The 23,632-nt window shown below is 42.1% G+C and overlaps 1 protein-coding gene across 4 annotated transcripts in view; it reads left to right on the top strand.

Moving 5' to 3' along the window:
- LOC122401634 (bifunctional heparan sulfate N-deacetylase/N-sulfotransferase) overlaps positions 1-23,632 on the top strand; it is a 253,772-nt gene that overhangs the window by 161,307 nt on the left and 68,833 nt on the right. For all 4 annotated transcript variants that reach the window (XM_043403874.1, XM_043403875.1, XM_043403873.1 and 1 more), the window contains one exon: positions 18,773-20,182. In XM_043403874.1, coding sequence (XP_043259809.1) covers positions 20,010-20,182 — 173 coding nt within the window. In that variant the 5' untranslated portion in view covers positions 18,773-20,009. The remainder of the gene's footprint in view (positions 1-18,772; positions 20,183-23,632) is intronic.

The following is a 23,632-nucleotide window of genomic DNA, read 5'->3' as shown; positions in this document are numbered from 1 at the left end:
TTGGCCGTTAACGTATACGCAAAGAGAAGGGGACAATGGAAAATGCATCTTTTATTCGCGCTGGCGCGTGTCAAGGCTAGCCGACTGCACGCCTCTGTGCGTTCTCGACAAAGCGAGAAAGCACAGTCGCGCGTTGCAACCTATTTGGCGCATAAAGGTCGCAAGACACAGCAAATGCAAATTAGCCTCAAGATCCAACCGAGCTGCTGTTGTCATCGTAGGCATAACCAAACTTTCCAAGGGGTTGGAGCTTTTTATACAACGAAACTGGCCAGAGTTGATCGGAACGGGTACTCGAAATTTCATGATTAACACGTTCACTGCCACATCAAAACCGTATAATATTCTGCAAAAGTAAAATGTTAATTATAAACCATTGTAAGCTACATAACCTAAAATTTGTTTCGCTACTTATTTTCGTAACCCTGTTAAATTTCAAAAATTCTATTCAAATTTATTTCTCTCAACGTCTTAACTTGAGAATTAATTTTGCTGGTATCATAATGGTAAATCCTGTCACCCAGTCAAAGTGTTAAAAGGTCGCTACGCCAAGGGTGGATTACCCTCCCTTACCCGATGACCAGTAACCGTTCCAACTCCAATTCCTTCCCCCGTTTCTTTTCGTTAATTATTTTATCGATTATTCGCGCCCAGCTCGGACCAGAAAAAGGCTAAGACTAATACGCGTTTGGAGGTAACGTTTACTCGGCTCGAGAATAATTGTCTTGATCGAAATTCGGTCGGTCGGGTGACCCTCCGTGCGGCGGGCCCGTTAAAAGTTTTATTTCGTATAAATGCATTTCGAGCGGGTACATTGTCCGGCCACGGTCTGGTACCGCGTTCGATTCTAATTACCGTCCGTCGAATGAATTTCCGCGATCCGTACCCTAATAGGATTTTATTGAATCGAAACGTTCGCATCCGTTTCAATTTTTCTTCCTCGCCCCTTCGCCGTTGCTTTTTTTTTTTTTATTTCGTTGCGTCTCTTTTTCTCTGTTCCATTTTTTGCGCGTTTCACCACGCCGGAAACTCGCAAATATTTACACGGCTCGTTGAACCGATACGCACGAAACAGGGTGACAGGAGTTTAATAATGCCGCGTGAAACACAACGTCCTAAAGGATCGATATTCGTACGTACCTACTTGATCGTCCACCTAAGCAATTTCGAATTATATTTAATGAAGCTTTTAAGCGTGTAACGGACTGTGCATATCTCCTGATAGATAATTAACAAAATCAATGGTATCGTGTATTCAACCAGTACAAAGCTGTTCGATACAGAGGGCAATGCGCTCGAGTCTATGTATAGAATGTTCAATTTTGCGGATCTTCTATGCGACTAACAATAGGTTTCTTCTGTACTGGTTCGACTAGGTAGTATTTATGTACGTCAAATAGAATTTCCAGCCAAAGCCGATTCGTGCTTCGTTAGCTCTTGATCGTTGGTGCAAATCACACAGGTAATTATCGAAAATTAAAAATTCCCATTGCATCGTAGTCATTAATCGCAAACAGAACGATCATAGCTCGACGATGACTGTGTCGAGCTTCGACGCGGACATAAATTTCAGCGTAGAGCAATACCAAGCTCCGTAAAATTGCCTTCTGAATCGTGATTTCGCTTTATAGTTGCTGAATCGCATTTTGTCCAAAAAAAACACTATTCTACGTTGGAGGATAAACTCGTTATGTGGAGTCGTAGAGTTACGTAGACCTTTTGTGTACTTTGTAGCGTACTTATTAACACGACTCTCGACATAGTCTGGTTCAAAAACAATTTGCCATATGGAAACCCTTTGTTCCAATTAAGTAATCTTCTAATGATGAACCTAAGTTGTGCTCGATTCGAGGATTTCTTAGGAGAACGTTTGCAACAATCCATCCACGACATGCATATCTAACTCTCAAAGGCGAACGTGTTGGAATATATTGCCGTACAGTTTGTCGATGTCTCGGATGCCGTTGTTGCTTCGTATTTTTTGCCTCACGGTTTATATTTAGTCGTGCTGCGTTACAAACTTGACGTGTCGTTCGTCATCGTATCGTTCGGCAGTTATGAAAGTGTATCTCAGCGTTCTGGAATCTGCAAACAACGAACGGGACGGTTAAATACTATGATTTCATCGTCGCTCGGAAGACTCTTAATTAATTCTTAACGTTCGACGTCGAGACGTTATAAGACGATTGCTAATTAAATTTTACAACGTTGACGTTGGAACACACTGTAACGATGTTCCATTAAATTTTAGAGGCCTCGGCCATAGAAACATTGTGAAACAATTTTTAATTAAATTTTACACGCCAACGCCTTCAAAGATTTTATACCAATGTACTTTGTAATTAAATGATTTTTTGTTCATTTTGTAGGATTTAATCCCAGTGAACTACAAAAATTTCGAAAGCGCTGATTCGGTAAAATATCGAAAGTATCGCGTTCGTTTTCATCGTCAAAATTTAATCCTTTAATCGTTTTGAGCGTGATACCCGGAATATTCGACTAATTTGTACCAAGTTGTTGATTTTATTTCATCATTTTGTCGCGAATGAATATTTTACCGAACATTGTCTGGGTGCATAATCTGTAATTAGTCTCTCGAGCGCACTACACCTTTCCATTTTAAAATACCGGTAAAACGTAAGAAAACCGGTTAACATCAACGAACCGTAATGGGCTCGCGACGACAAATTAGACGTATTTCCTGCTCGACGATCTCGTTGCTTCCGCGACAGAGCAACATCTCTTGTTTCTGTATTTTTAGCGCTATTAATTTAATTACTTACTTAACTACGCTTTGTGCAGTTTAATTAATTAACCTTCGTTTCCGTGGTTCGCTCGATATGCATGTCGTCGTGGTTATCGCAACGAAAAGTCGACAAATAGAATACCTCGAGACAAAAATTATTCACCGAGAAGGAAAATAAATACTCGAAATAGCCCGGAACGTCCGTTTCAACCCCGAGCGAGCTTTAAAGCGTTCGAATTTCAGCGCTGTTGCAGTTTGGTTGAAACCACGGGTCACGCGATTCGCGCGCAGGAAAAGAATCGATTTTCCACCACGCGGTTGTTACACGTGTCTGATCTAATTAATTTCCTGTTCAAGAGGAGAACACACAAGCGTACTAATTACGAACTTGTCGGTCCAAAACCTAACTTACGACGCGTTTCGTTTATGCCAGATTTCCTGCGCGCTCGGTGCAACCCAGTTGATCGACGACGAACAGTGAATTTTACGATCACGTAACGCAACGCGAAACTGCGACATCTCCGATCAAAAGACTCATCAGAAAATCTACACCGCGCGTCCACGGGTCATTAACCCCTTAACGGTCATATTTTTCGGGTTGACCAAGAATGATCAGCATTTTTTATTGAACTTGTTTCTAAGCTATATACAAATTTAATTTTTGTTAATTACAATATTGTATTTAATGTATAATTTGAAGGAAAACAAATACTGTCAACCCTTAAATCGTTAGAGTAAACAAATATCATTGTTCAAAGCAGTCAGATTCGAACATGAGCGTTAAGGGGTTAAAATACGGCGTTTCGAGAATGTCCAGTACCGTTGCCGAGAATACAAGTTTCTGAAAGCCTCGCAAATTTCGCATTTTTCATGTAGAAACGATGTATGTATACGTTTGAGGCGAGTCACGATCTGCAACGGTAAAAAGACGCGAAACTCGAACGTCGTGTAACGTCCAGGATGCCGATCGACGCGGCTAAGATCGTAAAGCTCGGTTATTATAGTGTTTGCTATACCGTACGACCGATTTTACCGAAGGGCATTCTGCTACAGACATCAAGTCGAGTCTCTTGAAGCTTCGTCAAAAAGTTATTAACAAAAATTGATTAAAAAATTTCAAATCGCTCTGAAAAAATTATTTTTTATTACGGGGGTCAATTACAATCATTTTTGGTCAATAGACATACCCCCGAAATCCTACTCACTTTCGAGAAAAAAATTCGAGAAGGTGTGAAATTTTTCGACAAAATTAAAAAATTTTATATCGGTCTGGAAAAATTATTTTTGATTGCAGGGGTCAATTGCAATAATTTTTGGTTATTAGACATACCCCCGAAATCCTACGCACTTCGGAGAAAAAAATTCGAGAGGATGTGAAATTTTTCGACAAAATTAAAAAATTTCAAATCGGTCTGGAAAAATTATTTTTTATTGCAGGGGTCAATTGCAATCATTTTTTATTATTAGACATATCCCTGAATTCCTACGCAATTTCGAGAAAAAAATTCGAGAAGGTATTAAATTTTTCGACAAAATTAAAAAATTTCAAATCATTCTAAAAAAATTATTTTCGGTTGCGGGGGTCAATTGTAATCATTTTTGGTTATTAGACATATCCCTGCAATCCTACGCAGTTTCGAGAAAAAAATTCGAGAAGGTATTAAATTTTTCGACAAAATTAAAAAATTTCAAATCGGTCTGAAAAAATTATTTTTTGTTACGGGAGTCAATTGCAATTATTTTTGATTATTGGACATACCCCCGAAATCCTACGCACTTTCGAGAAAAAAATTCGAGGTGTGAAATTTTTCAACAAAATTAAAAAATTTCAAACCGTTCTAAAAAAATTATTTTTGATTGCAGGGGTCAGTTGCAATAATTTTTGGTTATTAGAGATACCCCCAAAATTCTACGCACTTTCGAGAAAAAAAATTCTTTACCGAAACTATAATGTCTGACCAGAACTTATTCTACTGAAATTTCATGCGTATGTTTAATGAATCATAACTTCTGAACGAATCGAAGGATTTCAATGATTCAAAATTCAAACAATGCGTATTAATGGAGCTCTAGAGCCCCAGAAAAATGGACCGAAAAGATACATTGGATGTAAGGTCTACTCTTATACTTCGTTTGTGGCCGAACACCCTGTATACTTGGAAGCTCGGTTCTTACTTTTGTTTTCGCCTTCCAGTTTAAGCTATTCGGCTCGATTAAATTCGCATTAAATTTGCTTGGAAATATAGGAGAAAAATTTGAAAGAAACCCTCGTCGAATATCGTTACGTGGGCGGTCGATATTCCCGGGTGAATTGGCGGGAGTACTCGTCCGTGCGGAGGAGTTCATTGCTAATGCATTACGGTCGCTTAATCCGACGAAAGTGGAAAGCACCGCTAATAAGCAGTAAATCCACGTCGTGGAAGTTCGAAAGCGTGCATCGCGACCAGCGAACTTGAAATTACTAGTTGAACGATGAAGAGAGACAGGATAGAACCGATAAATGTTCTTACGACGGCGGAAGGAACGTTGGTGGTTGGAGAGCGTCGAGGAACGGGCACTCGGGAAAACGGAGCAACGATAAATTCGGATAAGTAACTCTCTTTAGCTTTTAACGATGATCGAGGAATTTTCGCGCATCACGTTTCAACTTATCCGAGTAGAACTTGGAGGCAAAGAAAGAATAGAAAGGACGATAAGAGAGTCTCCGGTAGTTCGGATGTATCGTCGTTCGACGAGCCCTGGCATCTATCGTATGTAGCTAACGGTCGGTAAAGTACGTTTTAGTGGAGTCCAGTCAGGTGTACCGGTGCACAGTACGCGTTAATTATGGTTGTAAGCTGAAATTGCGATCATATCGACGCCCCGGCAACGCTGTTAACTCGCCTCGGTTTCATGTGCTCACACGTCGTACGTGTTAATTCAGTGTTAACATCTGTCGCGCTAGAAACTCGCAGGAATTAGCACCGGTAACGAGCTGCTTGCCGCGATAGAAACGTCGCAGAGCCGCTTCTTCGAATCTCGCCTTTTACGAACCCGTCGACGCGCTGTTTCTCGTTAAAATCGAACATCGAGACCATCGGAGCGCATAATTATTGGTTTTCGAACGACGATACGGCCATCTAATTCGATCTCGATACTAATTGCAGATTCGTTGGACCGTTAAGCAAAAATATTTTTCCGTTAAACTGCAAGAACCGTGTTGCGTAATCTCTCGACGATAATTGGGCTGCCGCTGATCGGATTTATTAATAATTCATCGACGGCGCGTACATTTAAATTGTAGAATGGTATTCGCGTCGATAATCGGAGCGAACGCCGACGAAGGTAATAGCGCATGTTAAACGAGGTTGGGAATTAAAAGGCGAAAAGGACGCTGTTCGCGATCGAATGGCGGCGAAATCGTGTCGCGGATTCCAAGTGTCTCATCTCGCGCGTCTATGAAATTTTTAAACGAGCTCTCGATCGTGGCTGGCGCGTAGCATTGTAGCAATGCGAACAAAGGTACGCTTCGTATGAATCACGGAACTGTTAGGTGACAGAGTACTTGGATAATAGACGTTTCAACGCATTTTCTTGCATTTGCGACCGAACGAACCCAACGATCGTCTACTTGCAGTGTAATTTCCTGGGATTGACTCTCACTAACGAACGAAAAGATATTCACGCGAACAAGACTGTGGATAATTGGAGGTAGTCGCGGTTTTCCATCCATGTTCACGAGCAATCGAGCGATTAACGTTACGCCACGAAGAGCACGCGCGAGAGTAGTTAGGGGCACATCGGGCACTCGACTCAACGACGTCTTTGGAGCACTTACGCGCGAGTAACTTGTTATGAAAACCATAATCGCGGATAGCACTCGTGGAAAAACTGTCGAGGAGCGTTTAAGGGTGACAGCGCCTCGAATCGTACAAGATTCGTGTTGCCAACAAATTCGACGCAAATTCCACTTTGCTACTCCGAAGTTTGATCGATCCATCGAAACGAACAGCGGATCGGTCAGATTTTCAATTATCTTCTATACATGTTCGGCCACCCCTGGGAAAAATTTTAATGAGGGATTCTAGAGACCAAAATAAGACGAAAATGAAGAATACCAATTTGTTGATGGAGGCTTCGTTAAAAAGTTATTAACAATTAAATTCAAAAATTTCAAATCGTTCCGGAAAAATTATTCTCGGTTGTGGGGGTCAATAACAATCATTTTTGGTGAATATACATACCCCCGAAATCTTGCGCATTTTCCAGAAAAAAATTCGAGTAGGTGGACAAATTTTTCGACAAAATTAAAAAATTTCAAATCGTGCTGAAAAAATTATTTTTAGCTGTGGGCGTCAACTACAATCATTTTTGGTGAATAGACATACCCACGAAATCCTACCCACTTTCTAGAGAAAAATTCGAGAAGGTGTGACATTTTTCGACGGAAAAAAAAATTTCAAATCATTTTTGAAAAATTATTTTCAGTTGCGGGGGTCAATTACAATCATTTTTTGTGAATAGACATACCCCCGAAATCCTGCGCATTTTCGAGAAAAAAATTCAGTACAGTCGGAACTTTAAACTTTAATAACTTTTTAACAAAACCTCCATCAACAAATTAGTATTCTTGATTTTCGTCTTATTTCGGCCTCTAGAATCTCCCATTAATATTTTTCCCACGGGTGGCCGAACACCCTGTATTATTATATTATATTATAATATTATATTATATGTATATAAAATGAAAGGCCTGACTCAGTGACTCATCAACGCCCAAGCTAAGCCCTTGGACATAAAAAGCTGAAGTTTTCCACAAAGTTTTCCTTTATGATGTGTACAAGGAATAAGAAAGGACATTCCGAAATTCAACCCCTAAGGAGGTGGAAAGGAGTTGCAACGTTTGTATGAGGAATATATTATTTGTGGTCGGATTTATTTGAAACTTGGTCTCAATGCTCTTTGACATAATTTATCAAACACTTATTCCAGTTTTTAAAAAAATTCAACCTCTGAGGGGGTGGAAAGGGGTTGGAATGTTTGTATGGGACATATATACTCATTGATACACTTATTTCGCATTAAAGTTGCCTTATTTCCGTAAATGGATCTAGAAACTTCAAATTTAACAATGTAAGTACGTAATTATTATCTTATCACTAAACCGTTGCAATGGTGTAAATACGCCTAAATATCGGCATGGGTGTCGTTATGAAAGTTTTTTGGAACATTAATTAAAAAAATGGTATCAATTTTGAAATGTAAGATGGCGACATGACATAAAATTAAAACTCTATAGAGGTGAATGGGGGCTTAAAAGGTTTTATGGAGAAACAATATCTATTTCCGGCAAAAGCTAGTAAATTTATAAAAATTACCTTGTACAGGGAACTTGTTGACTCCAAGATACAAATAATGCACGATAAAACAGTTTAAATCGATTCGGTAACCCTGAAATAAATAAAGGTGACGAAGTTAAGCAGTTTACCTTGCGCGTATTTGAAGAATGCGTCGAGACAAAAACGGCTGCCGCATTTTCTTCTATTCCTCGTTGCTTCCGCGTCGTGGAAAAGGTATTCGTTTTCGAGACAAGCTTATTTATGAATTATTCTCTCGCAAACGCGTCCCGCGGAACGGTTATCTCGAATGGATATTCGTATTATTACTTCCCGGACCTGGCAGCCATTCGAAATACCAGATTATTTGCACGGGATTCTGTCAGGATTTTGCTTACCTTCTCCTCTCGCTGGTAATATTTTTTTGACATTTTCTTCCCTTCCATCCGGCGGCAAAGCCAAATCAGAAGAAAAAGTACAGTTTGGCTGGTTGCAGCGATTCCGTTCTTTCAGCAAGTATTTCTCCTCGTAACAACGTCGCTTCCCGTTGCTGTATTTTTGCACGAGTGGCCGTAATTCGATTATCCGCATTCTTAGACCCGACCCGATGTTTCGGACTAAAATAAAATTCTCGCGACGACATTTTAGAAATTAATTCGATAAGCGGGAACGGGGACGACGACCGTTGTTGCGGTTTGGTGTATCGATTTTCCTGGTATACGGTAACGAGGCTCTATTCGGTCAAATAACAATGGACAAGTACGACCGAGGATAGATATTTTCATTACTGGAATAAACCGGAGAGCGTTCGTTACACCGAGAACTCGAGATTATCCCGGATAATTACGGAGATTATGAAATTCCGTATTACATACCGAGGAATTGTAGGTTACGGCACGGCCATTGGACCCCGCATGCATCAGCCAGAAGACGAGGATAATCCGGATATTCGAATTCGGTTGGAGCGTCTCGATGAGGTTTGTCACGGGAATGATGGTACTCCGTGCGATAGAGCCAGTTTCTGTTCGTTGATTCGGTAGACTAAAACACGACTAGGCAAAATTAAACGGAATTCTCGTATCGAAAGTTCCACGTTTCCTCGTACCCTGTTCCCTGCAGTCGAAAATTACATTGGTTTTTCCGCCAGATTCCTGGCTCGAAAGTTTCTCGAAAAAGAACTCGACGGCGTTGTACAAATTAATACGAGCTGACCATATTCTCAGCAGTCTAGAATTACACTGTTGCGCAACGTCTTAAACTGGAATCCTTGGACAGCTGTAACCCATATTCGTTTAGATCCCGCCAAGATCTTTATATTAATCTGTTGCTCGCCGTGACCTGGCTCTCAACAAGCCTATGGTAATTCTCAGGAATGTTAAAATTCACCTCTAAATAGGAGCTAATGCAGTTTAATGACACATTGCCCGTTCGAAGGAACTTTCGAGGGGGTTGTCAAAGTGTCGGTTCCAACAGGAAGAGTCTGTCTTGACGAGACTCGGTTGCGGCTTCCGCGTTGTTTTAAATATTCCCATGAACGAATTAACGCGCGGACTCGTAAATGTTAGTCCGGTGGCGTGCGAACGAATTTACAGAGCCGCGTTCAATTCCACGGGACACGCGACGCCCGTGAAGGGGCGTCGCTGCGCCGTCAATAAAACGCCACTGCGTCGTCTATCTGTCTCGGCGTGTCCATCTGGCCGTCTATCGACGCGCAACGGTGTCGAAATGACAGCGGCCGGTGACAGATCAGGTCCAGTTGCGGCGGGCAAAAATATGGCGGTGAAATTCCGGCTGACCGCAAACGCGCGCCACCCCTACCGAAATTGTGATGTAAACCGAGCCAGGCCGCGCCGCGATAAACGAGAATAATGACAGTGTCGCGCCTCGCCTCGCCGGGTTTATTAAAAAAAAAAAAAACACTCCTCCTGGCGGGCGTCGAAGCATATTTTAATAACGCTTGCGCGTAAAGGGTACAAATCGGTAAAGGATCGTAACTCTCGTCTTTGATGTTACGGAAATTAACGCGTTCGCGATCATTTCGATGCAAAGCTAGTTGCTGGAAATTTGGTTCGTTTAATCGTGCGTGGATATTGTTACGTTCTCCAACGCGAAATGCAAAAGGACCCCGCACAGATCTTATGGAAAATGGCCCCCGGTTAAGGGGCCATTCTACCTTGCAGGCACGAAAAATACATGTTTCTTTGTGATTTTTTTGCGGGATATGAAAGAGCGATTAATTCCGTGTTTTGTAGATACATTTATTATTAGACTGCGGATCTTTATGCAAATTCACATTTTTATTAATTGAATTAATGAAGCGGAAGCTTCGCAGAGGGCTGTCTCAACCCCTAAATATAATAATTCGTATCTTACTTTAAGTATTTCTTATATTTTTGCATATTAAATGCATTCTGTAGTTTTTTGAGGATTAAAATTTCCCATAAATGCATAAACATCCGCAGTCTATTTATTATATATTTAGCTATATTTACGAATTTTTGCAACGCATAATATCTATTGATTACGCTGTTTTTGTTGATCTACAAACAACAGTTTTTAGGAACGGCGCCCGACTGCGTATGTGATATCTTGCGAACAAGTTATCCGAAATCCAAAAACCAACGACATTCTTAATATAGATGAGTGTGGTTATAGCATGAACTAGGATCTTTTCAAAAGAACAAAAAATGGCAAAATGGCAGCTAGTTTATGAAAAAATATTGAATATTTTCATATATTCGGCTGCCTTTTTGTTAATAAAATGCAGTGCCGAAAAATGTAGTTTCGAGAAAAACAGCTTTAAAGTTTCACGTCCAGTTGTTATACCTACGCGCGGTACATTACAGCAGGCTATAACTTCGTTAGATTTCCGAATTTCAATTTAATATTTGGTAGATATATTTTCGAGGCTACATACTAAAAGACAATGCAAAAAAAAATTCGACTTTTTTAATCCCAGAAAGTAGAAAGGCAACTTAAAGTTTTACGTCCAGTTATACATATATCCCTGCGCATGGTACATTACAGCAGGCTATAACTTCGTTAGTTTTTAGAATTTCAATTTAATATTTGGTAGATATATTTTGGAGACTACATACTAAAAGAAAACGCAAAAAAAATTCGGTTTTTAAAATCCCACAAGGTAGAAAGGCCCCTTAAATTAGCTGAATTTTTGATATGATGTAGTTCATGATGTCTTGATGAAAAGTTCCAATGGGCCCAAGCTCGTAAATTGAACAGTTTTCGAGATACAGGGGGATTAAAAGTCAATAATAGTGCACCTTATTCTAGACTAGCACGTTTGAACATATTTGAGTGTAAGAAGCACTGTTATACACTGTCCATTTATTTGACCCCTTAAAACTCAATAGTAGTACTGTGGACTCTTAAATATTACCCCCTCTGACTTCCCTTCAGGAGTCAAAATAAAAAAACGCCAAAAAGGTAAAAAATGGTTCTCTTTTTCAATGTACAAACATTAGCATTACCCAGTGTGTACCACGAAGAGGTTGCTCGGTCGGATTTTGCACACCATGTGGCCCTGAAGAGGGCCGTTTTTATGCTTCTCTCTATTCGACCATAACAATCTCAACATTCATATTGTCTTGATGGTCTCTATTAGCGGCATCTCTGATCGTATTTAGAAGATTGCCACTCGAATATTTTACATGCCTTTGATGACGAGCAAATCCTAAAAACCTTAAAACACTTGCAATATGTGCGCATGTACCCAATGTTTTGGCACCAGATTGACAGGTGCAGTAGTAACCATTTATTACTTCCTCTTCTAGTTCCAGTTCATTTTCGGGAATGTGAGAAATAAGAACTTGATGTTTGGTACAATTTCGAAATTGCGAATAAACTTTTAGTCTTCTAAGGCTGTTATCTACCAAAGAAGTGTCAATCTGTAATTCATCGTCATCATCTTTTTGCAGCAGAGGGTCAAGGGATCAAAGGGTAACATTTAAGGGCCCACAGTACAACTACTGAGTTTTAACACGTTCACTGCCAGATCAAAACCGTATAATATTCTGCAAAAGTGAAATGTTGATTTTAGACCATTGTAAGCTACATAACCTAAAATTTGTTTCAGCAGTTATTATCGTAACCTTGTTGAAATTCATAAATTCTATTCAAACTTATTCCCCTCATCGTCTTAATTTGAGAATTAATTTTTCTAGTATCATAATGGTAAATCCTGTCACCCATATATGGGTGACGTGGCAGTTAAACTGTTAAGGGGTGAAATAAATGGACAGTGTACAACAGTGCTTCTCACACTCAAATATGCTCTAACGTGGTAGTCTAGAATAAGGCGCACTATTATTGACTTTTGATCAACTGAATTTTTCACCAAGACATAATGAACTACATCATATCAAAAGTTCAGCTAATTTACCCAGGGGCCATTTTCCATAAGATCTGTGCGGGGTCCAATGGTTCGTTTAATCGTGCGTGGATATTGTTACGTTCTCCGACTCGAAATGCAAAATTTGTCGAGTTCGTTTCGTAAGCAAAACTGATATTTCCACGCGAGGTTTAATGAAAAATTACAAATCCAGCCGTAGCGTCCGAGTCCAGGATTTTGCCTTGCGATTAAAACTCGTTCAACGCTGGATTGCTTCCGGGCCGCATGAATAATACCGGTAGCAATTTTCCCCGGAAGCGTTTCATCGACTTGAAACAAAAAAGAAAAAGAAATAAACGCCGGTATTCGTATAAATGCGGATACGATAAATTGTTGATTCCCTTGTACGTACTAAATTCATTTACAGTCTTACGATGCCTTATTCGTATATGGGAGGCAACGAACGACTATTAACGAAGAGTTTTTAATTTGAAACCAGAGTAAGGTTGCATACAGGTACAGCCGGGCGGGGCAGTTTTACGCGAAACTACCCGGGAAAAAGAGTAACAAAAGCCGATGGTTGGCTAGGAAAAAATCCTCTGTCTCATCGCGACCGGCTCGTCAGCCAGTTAATTGCTTTTTAAGTTGTGGTAATTCGCGGAGATCGTGATACGCCCGTGGCTTTTAAACCGCGAGTAGCTTTCGACACCTTGGACGATTCGAGCAAACCAAAATCCTCGGTTTCCTGAACCGTTTCTTATTCCTTGCATATTCTTTTCTAACGTTGCGCAAAGATTCTAAGCCGTTTCGCGTTTTTCGCGTTCCCCGTCACCGATGGTCAATCAGCCCCTTCATTGGTCGAAAATTTCTTTAATTAACGCGAGACGTGACGTTCGCGAAATTCGCGGGCTCGTGGTCGCGACCGGAGAATCCAATTTCAAATTAATTTTTTTGCACGCTCGACGCATCCGCCGGGCTCGATTAACCGAAGACCAATTACGCGAGCTTTTACTAATAAAATCGCCTTTGAAATTCCACGTCCACGACCGGTGGTGAGTTCTGGGCATTTCGAGCGAGCAATTATCGTTCTGTCGTCGCCGATGGGTTTCGCATTGAAGTTCGTACGACTTCCAGGTCGTTCGAAGCGCAGGCGACTTTGTTAAATTACTGAAATGGACTTTGCTGGGTGGAGAGCAGCCAGATTAACGCCTGTGCGCTCACGATCGGTCGCGACCATCTTCGACTTATTTTGGAAAAGACGCGGATTCGTGAACATCTTTGCAGCTATATATTCTCCAGGGTGCGAAACGAAATGCGATTCGTTTAATTGTAAAAACAAACGAGCAGATCTCCCGAGTTGATTACGCGTGCGTTGCGCGATATTCGTCGTATATTCTCTCCGTGTGAAGCACGCCCCTGCGAATAATTCTCGATCTAGTATTTTTGCGATTCCCTTGGGCTACGCGGGGGCCTCTGTTACGATAGAGCCGTCATTTTGTTCGTTGCATCTATTGGAAAAGGTAGGGCGTTGGGACGTGTGATTTGATTGAAACAACAATAATTAATGGTAGAAGTTTACTTTTTATTAAATAATACGTGAAGGTATATCTTAAGCCGCGTCCCCACTGGGTCGGCTTTTGCCGTTCGGCACGGCCGATCGGCAAAAGCCGAGAATTGCGTCTACACTGCGTCCGCATCTGTCATCTAGCACGGCCGATCGGCACCCTAAGTACTTCTCGGCAAAGCCAAACACTGCATCGTCTTGGATAGCATGGCTTGAAAAGCCGACCGGCATGCCGACGAGTCGATCGGCACGATGTCGGTAACCATCAAAAGAGATCGTGCCAAGACACGAGAGCACGAAAGTTTCATGTCAATTTCGTTCCAAAACCATCATCGAGATACAAAGATACAGGAACTTTAAACGTTAATAACTTTTTAACAAAGCCTCCATCAACAAATTGGTATTCTTTCGCGATCGAACGGAAAATTTCACAGCGCGACGATTGCTACCTCCAGTTCTGAAAGGCCCAGGCAGGGCCATAAAGCCCCGTCTTGTAACCAAATATGGTCATAGGCGAAAGATTTTTTCCTCGTGCCCATATTTTTGCATAGTCGATGTTTCCGGAGCCCGTTTCTTCCTCCGATACGCGATTTTGGGGGTGTCAACCGAATTTGGTATTAACTTTTAGCTCGACCGATTGGTCATCGACTAAGGGAAGGAGGACCCATTTTCACACCCCGTTTGGGAGGAAAACTCTTTCCTCATACCTGAACGTGGTGGAGGAAGACTTCCAGGTCACCCCCAGAACGAGGGTGCCCGAGGTTTTCTCCCCAAGTCGAAGGCTACGTTAATTTATCGAAGAAAAAACGGGACTCCGGATTAGGACGCGACGAGTGGCCGCGCGTGTTTGACAGCTGTTTTATGGCTATACACAACGATTTGCAATTTTTTTTCTCCGTTGAAAAATTTAGACACCTAATTGGATTTTCAGTAAGGAATTTTTTTCTCGAAAGTGCGTACGATTTTGGAGGTATGTGTAATGATAAAAAATGATTGTAATTGATCCCCGCAACCGAAAATAATTTTTTTAGAACGATTTGAAAAATTTTTTTTCGCCGAAAAATTTCAGCACCTACTCGATTTTTTTTCTCGAAAGTAGATAGGATTTCGGAGGTATGTGTACTCACCAAAAATGATTGTAGTTGACCCCCGCAACCGAAAATAATTTTTCCAGAACGATTTGAAATTTTTGAATTTAATTGTTAATAACTTTTTAACAAAGCTTCCATCAACAAATTAGTATTCTTGATTTTCGTCTTATTTTGGCCTCTACTATCGCTCATTAAAATTTTTGCTAGAGGTGGCCGAACACCCTGTATATTCTTCTGCTACGTAAACTCGGACGCATCCAAAATCTTCGTTTTTTAGGCATTTTTTTTGCATTTGCTATTACTATAACTGCAGCAGCACCAGTTATTACTTCGTCGTCACTGTACATTTTTTGTGTACTGAAATGGCTTTGCCGCGGTGCATAGCAGTGGCACGGCCGTGCCGCCTTTTGCCGAACGCTGTGCCGATCGGCAAATGCCGAGCCGTGCCGACCCAGTGGGGACGCAGCTATCGGCAAATGCCGAGCCGTGCCGATCCAGTGGGGACGCAGCTTTAGAGTTCCGTACCTCTGTTACTAGACTAGCGACGAACTCTTATCTTTGTATAATAAACACCATGAGTTCGTAGAACCCATGGCCAGAACTGAAAGCGAAACTCCAGACATACTACTGTGTCGAAAAAGTAAGATGACTTTTCAATTTAAATTTCACGGCTTTATCCAAACTGATAAACTTCTTTTCTGTAGCTTGGTAGCTCTGTTTCTGTCATCTATTTCAAATTTCACGTCACTATCTTCAGTTGTTTTTGAGATACGCTTGTTTATTCACAACAGTAAAAGTGCATTCGGCGATTTTGATCAAAGTCACGTCGATGAAATCAAAAAACTAGTGCTACAAAATCGTCAACTGACAATAAGAGACCTTTCAGACACTGTTGGCATTTCAAAAGGGTCAGTGAATACCATTTTAAAAGATGTTTTGGGCTTGAAATGTGTCAAGTCTCGATCGGTACCGAAAGCACTGAATTTGTTCGAAAAAGAGCGTCGTATTAACATCTGTAAAGAGATGATTTTCAACTATGAGCCAGTCGTGAAACACATCATTACGGGAGATGAGACTCGGATCTATGCCTATGATCTGGAAACAGCTGACCAATCGAGCGAAAATCGTGCTAAAGGTGAAGAAAGACCGAAAAAATCACACCAGAGTCGTTCAAAAATCAAAGTTCATGTTAACAGTTTTTTTCGATTATCGTGGTACGGTGCACCATGAATTCCTCCCGACGGGCCAAACTATTAATAAGGAATACTATTTAAGTGTTATGCGTCGTTTGCGTGAAGCTATTCGCAAAAAGAGGCCGGATTTGTGGCGAAGCAACTGTTGGTTTTTGCACACTGCGTTGATTATTCGCGATCATTTGGCCAAAAATTCAACTCATATCGTTCCACAGGCAGCGTATTCGCCTGATTTAGCACCATGCGACTTCTGGTTATTCAGTAAACTCGAAAAACCACACCGGGGACACCGATTTGAGACTATTGAAGAGACTCAACGTGAATCGCTGCGCGCTTTGAAGACCATTCCAGAAGAGGACTTTTTCAGCTATTTCGAGGAATGGAAAAAATGTTGGCATAAGTGCATTATGTCGAATGGGGATTACTTTGAAGAGGATGAAATTGATTTGAAAGAATAAATAAAGATTTTTCATTTTATAACAAATGTCCTTATCACCTTATTTTTTGGACACAGTAGTATACAATCGTCACTGGAGATAATTTTTGTAACAGCGTGAGACGGTTAGGAAATCCAACAGCATCGTCGCGTAAAATTGTCTAGTCTTGTAATAAACCTCGGTGCAGCGTGGTTGAATCGCACGCGAGTATGGTTAATGAACGATTCGACTCGAAAAACAGTGCGCTGTTTCCCTGGTGTTCACGATGGATCGAGAGTTTGACTGCTCCGGGCAACGATGGGAAAAGTTGTGCGCGCACGGAACGAACGAAAAACAGAGGCCTCGGGCCAGCGAATACGGAATGCATTTGCCAGATTAAAACGCCATTGAAGTGCATCTAGATGCCTGTAAATATGCTTGCTGAAGAAGAGAAGGAGAGAGAGAGAGGGAAAGACCGACGAATGAAATTGGATTCACGATTCCGCGCGAACTCAGACTGTACAAACGTTTCGCCAAGGTTCTACGGTGCGCGCAAACATCGGAAGAAAGATGGGTCCATTCGGAGGAATAATCAGGAAAGCTCGCGTAATCATTTCGCGACGATCGAGTAGTCTCTGAGCGCAATCTAACCGGAGCTGCACCTACGTAGTTCCGCCCTTTAAATCCGCGCACGTGATGCCTCCGACTAACGACCCACTCGGGGAGCCAAAACGTGTCTCTTGAATTAAGCACCGTTCGCCCGTACATTTCAAAGGGGATCCGAAATTACCTCCACGCGATGAATAATTCAGATAACGAAATATATTTGTCCGAGGAATTTTTGCTCGTGTATAGACCGCGCTCGGGCCGATTCCTCGCCGCAGGAGTTCCTCCCGATTTCTCCGTACAAACGTTCCAATGAAAGAAATTGGTCGAAACGACGGCGAGCCGTCTCCATTTTCGAAGGGTCGCGTAATTAAATTCCGTGGCCTTCCATCGCGAACGACACCTTTCCACCGATCGTCGCGTTTATCGTCCGCTTCCTGTTCGCGGGAATCGACTACCAAGACGCGAATGGTGTAGGTAGCTTCTCGTAGAGAAATGTTAGGTCAGCTCCCAGGAGGCTCCGAACAATCGAACGAAAGACGATGTTCTTCTCGAGAACCTTCTTGGCGTCGATCCTTCCCGGTTCGTGTCCCTCTGCCCTTCCCGATGAATCATTTTCAATCTATTTCCCTGGTTTTTGCAGAAACGTCGCTTCTTACGAGACTCGAACGAGGCTCTTTGAAATATTCGATACAGAGCGAAGCACGCGACCCGGGACAAAGGTTTCCATCGTTGCGGGGGGAGGGGATCAGTGGTTGATTAATGGAGTTCTTGCTGCGACCGATGTACAACCGACGGATAAAAATTAAAGAGAGGGAGCTCGGTGGAATTGCAACGCTTCCGCGAAAGTACGATCGATTAATTGGAGTTGTCGAGCGTCCTGATCAGCCGCTTGTCGTTCCCGTTGTTTAATCGTTTTTTGATGGCGGTTCGGAACTGCTTTTCCTACCGAGTCGATAGATTCGTCAATTACGGCGACTCGTTGTTAGATTTGAATTCCTTCCGTTCGTTAAACCAACACATATCCGACCGTACATACTTCAGCGACTGGATGCAGAATTTGCAAGTCCGTCGAAATTTTATCCGTACATATAATCAAGATCGAATGCTTTGCCAGTTTACGACTTGCAAGACCATTCTCTACGAGAAGCATAAAACTCTAAACTTACTACGGGATTCCTCGACGCGATTTCCGCTCGAGGAATCCCGTAGTCCAGTGGCTAACCCGTGCAGCCAAACGTATTAGCATGCGATGAAAATTTACACACGATGGTAGAAAAATCTGCTAAACGAGTACAAAGTGTTATAAATAATTGGATTATTAAGCTATTACCGTGGTAGAAGGTTTGTTTTTTAAATATACCCCGATCGAAGCCGGGAAGCTCGATCGGGCGATAAATCGTGCAACCGATCATTTCTCTCCCGACAAGCTACAACTGTCGCATTTGTTCCAGGCTCTTTTCTCAATTCGCATTCCATGTTCACTGTTGCAGACTCGTAAACCAGGAATACACGTACGCTGCGCAGACAAGATCGATACAGGCGATAGGGATAACGTTCGAAAATCGTTCTGGCCAGGAAGCATCGTAACTTTACATCGTCCCTAATTGACAGGCTGGAAGAGGGCCGTAGGAGCGGAGGACCGAGAAGAAGGGACGCGATACGCGTACATCAAGAAGAAGGAGGGAAGGGGATAGTACGGCGGGCGAGCGTGGCGGAGAAGGAAAAAGTCATTGGGGGACGAGAGGGGGAAAAGGAGAGAGATCTTGGTTCGAAATTTACGAGTGAGCAGGTTTGCTTGCACGTCTAGGAGCCAAGCTCTGGTATCTTGGGGCGGTCGTGTGCACCATAACAAATGGTCCACCCGTAAAACCGGCTTACCTTGGAACGACACCGGAAGTAGACGCCGGATTTCCGTGATGCGCCGTGGAAGATTCGCAGACGTTTTAGCCGGGCGAATATAAAATTCCGTGTTGGGCTGGTATATCGACGTTTCCCTCGAAAACTTTGAGAATCGTTCGAAAGTCCCCTCGACCGAGCTATTTACTCGTCCTCGTAGACCTGATTCCTCGGGATCGCGATATGGTCTCGAACGAGCAACGCCGGCAACGAGCGTCCTGGATCGTTACACGAACGTAACAATGTCGTCCGTTCCGTCGACGCATCGGTAAAAGATCCGAGCCCTGGATACGATAAAAATTCTCCCAGATGGGTTAAAAACGATCGCGATGGACAGCGCGACCCTGTGCTGCTGCTCGCAAAATGGTGATCGTGCTGCCCTCCTGGAAACGCAACAAGTGGCGATCTGCTCTTTATTCGTAAACTATCATCGATGTCGTCCGACAGACGGGACAAGGGATTCGATCCAGGACCCGGTCTAACATCGATCTGAGGATCGAACAGAGCGAGAGGATCGCTTCGAAGCGATCGAGGAGCCTCGTCCTATCAAGAGAACAGAAATTTACACGTTCGAGCGAACGAAAGAAACAGAGAGGAGCTTTTTACGCGGATCTCGTTGACCCAGGCTCGCTATTGACCCGCGAGGAAGATACGTTCGGGGAAATACAGTCCGCGACTATGAGCAGAGCCGAAGCTTGGCGAGAGAATCGTGAAAGGACTTTACAGGAGCCACGGACGATTGGATTTGCCGCGTTTCGATCGCGTTTCCACAGACTAAGAAGAAAGATCGGAGACTAATCTGAGAGGCATCGCGCGTCGTCGGATGAGACGATGGTGATGAAGATTTCCGCGGTCGAGGCTGGCGTTCCTTTATTAAGCGTCGTCGGTCCCCGCTGCGTCGTTAAGCAGGCCACGGTCAAGCGATGCGTCGCGGCGCTACTCCTCGTATCAGTCGCCAGCATATTCTATTACACGCACTACATCATCAGCAGTCCATTAGCAAGGTGAGCTTTGCCAACTTTTAGTATTTTTTTATTTTTCAGAATTGTCCAAGGGTGCTCGTTCTATTGAAAATTTTCCACGATATCGGAACTCGAACGATAGTCGTTTTACCAAAAATAACAGTACGGTTGCCGTGAAGCGTGTTGAGATATTACAATGTCTATCCTCGACCGTTATAGTTTTCTTATGTATGTGTGTGCTGGAACGTTCTCGTCGATATATCGATCGGGGAACCATGCAGACGGAAAGTCCACGTTAGGTTTTTGTTTTCTAAAAATGTGTTACCGGGCGGCTGCAGCGTGGCACGCGCCGGCAGTCCTTCCAGAGCCTCGAATGTGAAATGATCACGGTCTTTATTTTCTTTATATAATTAAATCAAACCTTTTACCTTTCGGTTCATTTATTTAATATCCTAACCACAATAAAGCGTATAGCGTACTCGTGGATTCGTGGAAATTCTGAATTAGCGCGTTTCGAAATTGGCGAGAATCGAATCAAATTAAATGCGTTTCGATGAAATCATTCACGATCGATCACTTCGCAAAGCTAAATGACAGACCGGTTCGCGTGTGTATAGCTTTCGCTTGTTCGCGAACAGATTGCTTGTTTGCAGATGTAACTTTTTCGTTACTCTCGGCGGATTAAGTAAAACACATAGTCGGCGAAACCTGCAGGAACAATTTAAACGTAAATGTGTCGCAAATATCGTGACTCGTTAATCTGATCGCAGAGTTTCATGCCTGCGGGTAATAAAATTATGTTTGCCATACACGAAACGGCCTGTTATGCGTAATAGATGAGATACACATACGTAACGGAGACTTTCGCTAATTGCCTAAGAGCAATTTACGAACGGGCCGCGGAATAAGAATTGCCAAACAACTCGCGATAATAAAACGTACCGTAAAGAGTGTTTCGAAAAATTCAACGAGCCGGGGGGACGTTGCATAAAATTTGAATTTAAAATCGTCGTAATGTTATTTCGAAGCGAGATAGAGAGGCGACGTAAACTCAAGTTGAAGTTTCGGCTTCAAATATGCACGAAGCAATTTCCTGTCGCGGAATTTTCGACTTCTTTCCCGTCGCTTCTTATCCATTTTTACGGATGGTACGCGGACCAAAAATTTGGCTCAAGAACATTCGACGCGATACGTTAGACCCTTGTTTTCTAAACGTTGTGATGTTGTCGATCGATCAGCACTACGATGCACTCTAAAAGCTTTAACGGTAATTGCGAGTCAGCGGACAATGAACGCGTTAGAAAGGAACGTTTCCGTAGTCTAGCGGAACTCGCGATACAACAATCACGATACGGGATAATCCCGTGTTTTAGACGGGATCTAGAAACGGACGTTGCGTTTCCCCTTAATGCAACCGGTCCAATTCCAATTTTACCCGATTTTCGGTGGCATTCTAGGGCCACAGTTAATTAGAGAAGACGAATAACCCCACAGGCCGAATGGCGACCGGCGATCGGAGGAGGCGTTCGCCTCGACTCGATATGGCCCCCAATCTCGCTCACTCGGATAACCAGACAAGGCAATGGGTTCGCGAACGCCCTCCATGGTCGTCGAATCCGACTTTGGACCGTGTATATACGACGTCCTCGAAATCCAACGTTATTTCGTGGCAGCGTAATTACGTTGCGCCAAATTGTTGCTGCCAGTTGTTTGACTGCGCGCGGTTTCCTCGGGGACCTATGTATGTCTTAATTGCGCGGTAATATTACCGAGCAAAGCTACGGATAGTTCCTGGTCAGGATTCAAAGTTAATCACGCCCCGGGATGTGTTTGCTAATGATCGCGACACGATGTTGGAACATCGCGTTTCTAATCCAAGCCCTTTTCTCAATTCTCCTCAACCTCGATATTCGAAAGTTAGGCAAAGGAGGTCTTGCTTTGCGATCCTGATCGTAACAGCTAGAAATTTGATTATTGTGTATCGTGTCCGCTGTAACTTACTTTATCGAAAAATTAGTTATACAGGGTGTAAACGATAACTTTGGCAAAAATCATAGGGTAAGTAGAGGCCCCATAGGCAAGTATTTTGAGCATGGGAACCCGTGTCCGGAAATGCACCAGTAAAGAATTACGGCGATCTTTAATTTTGGTCTTTCGCGCCTGATGGGTAGGCAAACTTTTTTTAGTTTATTGTTTCTTGACCATGATTTCATTAAATGTTTACGTTGTTCATCGTAAAACTTTCAATGTTTGTCATCTTTGTCACCTACACGACTGACCCACCTCAAAAGAAACAGTTTCCAGTACGATGGGTTTTCTATCCATCAGGAGCTAAAGACCGAAGTTAAAGATCGCCGTAATTTTTTACTGGTGCATTTCCGGACACGGGTTCCCATGCTTAAATTACTTGCCTATGGGGCCTCTACTTACCCTATGATTTTTGCCAAAGTTATCGTTTACACCCTGTATTTGTGAAGAAATTACCTCCTAAATATCCCGTACGTTAAACGAGTGTAAGTCAACCTTTAGGTTTGTAATGAGTGCAGTTATATGATGTGAGAGTTTCGATTAAAGGCATTGCCGACTATGTGTGTGTGTTTCGCGTGAAGTATGCATTTAGAAGTTGTTCATTTTATTAGTTAATCGTTTGTTAATAATAATTTAGTTAGTTACGTTCGAGTCAGCTTTCTGTACAAACCATTGAATTAAGATATTAAAGGGAAAATATCTAAAATATATTACACGAGTTAAACTGGAATCAGAAATACGGGGTGTCTCAGTATCTATCGGCGGTACAATCGGAAAGGAGGTGATTCTACATGAAGAAACAAATTGAAAATAGAATATAAAATTATTTCATTTGAGGTTTCGTTGTCCAGAAAATAAACTGTGAATATTCACCTGAGTATAACTATGGCTTAGATAAACAGATTTCAATACTTTAGTTATGTTTTTTGTACTTCTGTACACTCACGTTGACATGATTTCCTGAGCACGTATCGTAATTTTATTTCTTGTTTTAGTATGTTATTCAATTTTGACTAATCAAGGTCCCCATATTTAACACTCCTTGATTTGTATCTATTTGTATCTAAGAAGACTATTTTATGCACTCCTCGATTAAAAGCGAGAATCATTTGGCATTTGAAGAATTGAAGATACAGAATACGTTAGAATCCATTAGTTCCTACAAATCTAATTTAGAGAGTTGTATATGTAGCACAATGGGGAATTTTTAACAATTTCTGTATGAATTCAGTTAGTTTAATAAGTAAATTACACGACTTATTTTCATTAAAATCTACTTTAAATCTATAAACAGAGGTAACACAGTACTTCATGTTGATACTAATGATATTGGTGCTATTTGTATCGAGATCAATTCACAATTGATTTTCTCGACAAAGAAACCTTAAATAAAAAAATTTCATTCTTTATTTTCGATTTGTTTTCTTATCTAGAATCACCTTCTTTTCGGTTGTACCATCGTTG

Source organism: Colletes gigas, unplaced genomic scaffold, assembly GCF_013123115.1.
Source record: "Colletes gigas isolate AHSC1104 unplaced genomic scaffold, ASM1312311v1 Colletes_gigas_Sc00026, whole genome shotgun sequence".
NCBI lineage: Eukaryota > Metazoa > Arthropoda > Insecta > Hymenoptera > Colletidae > Colletes > Colletes gigas.
This window is presented reverse-complemented; position numbering and strand designations above follow the sequence as displayed.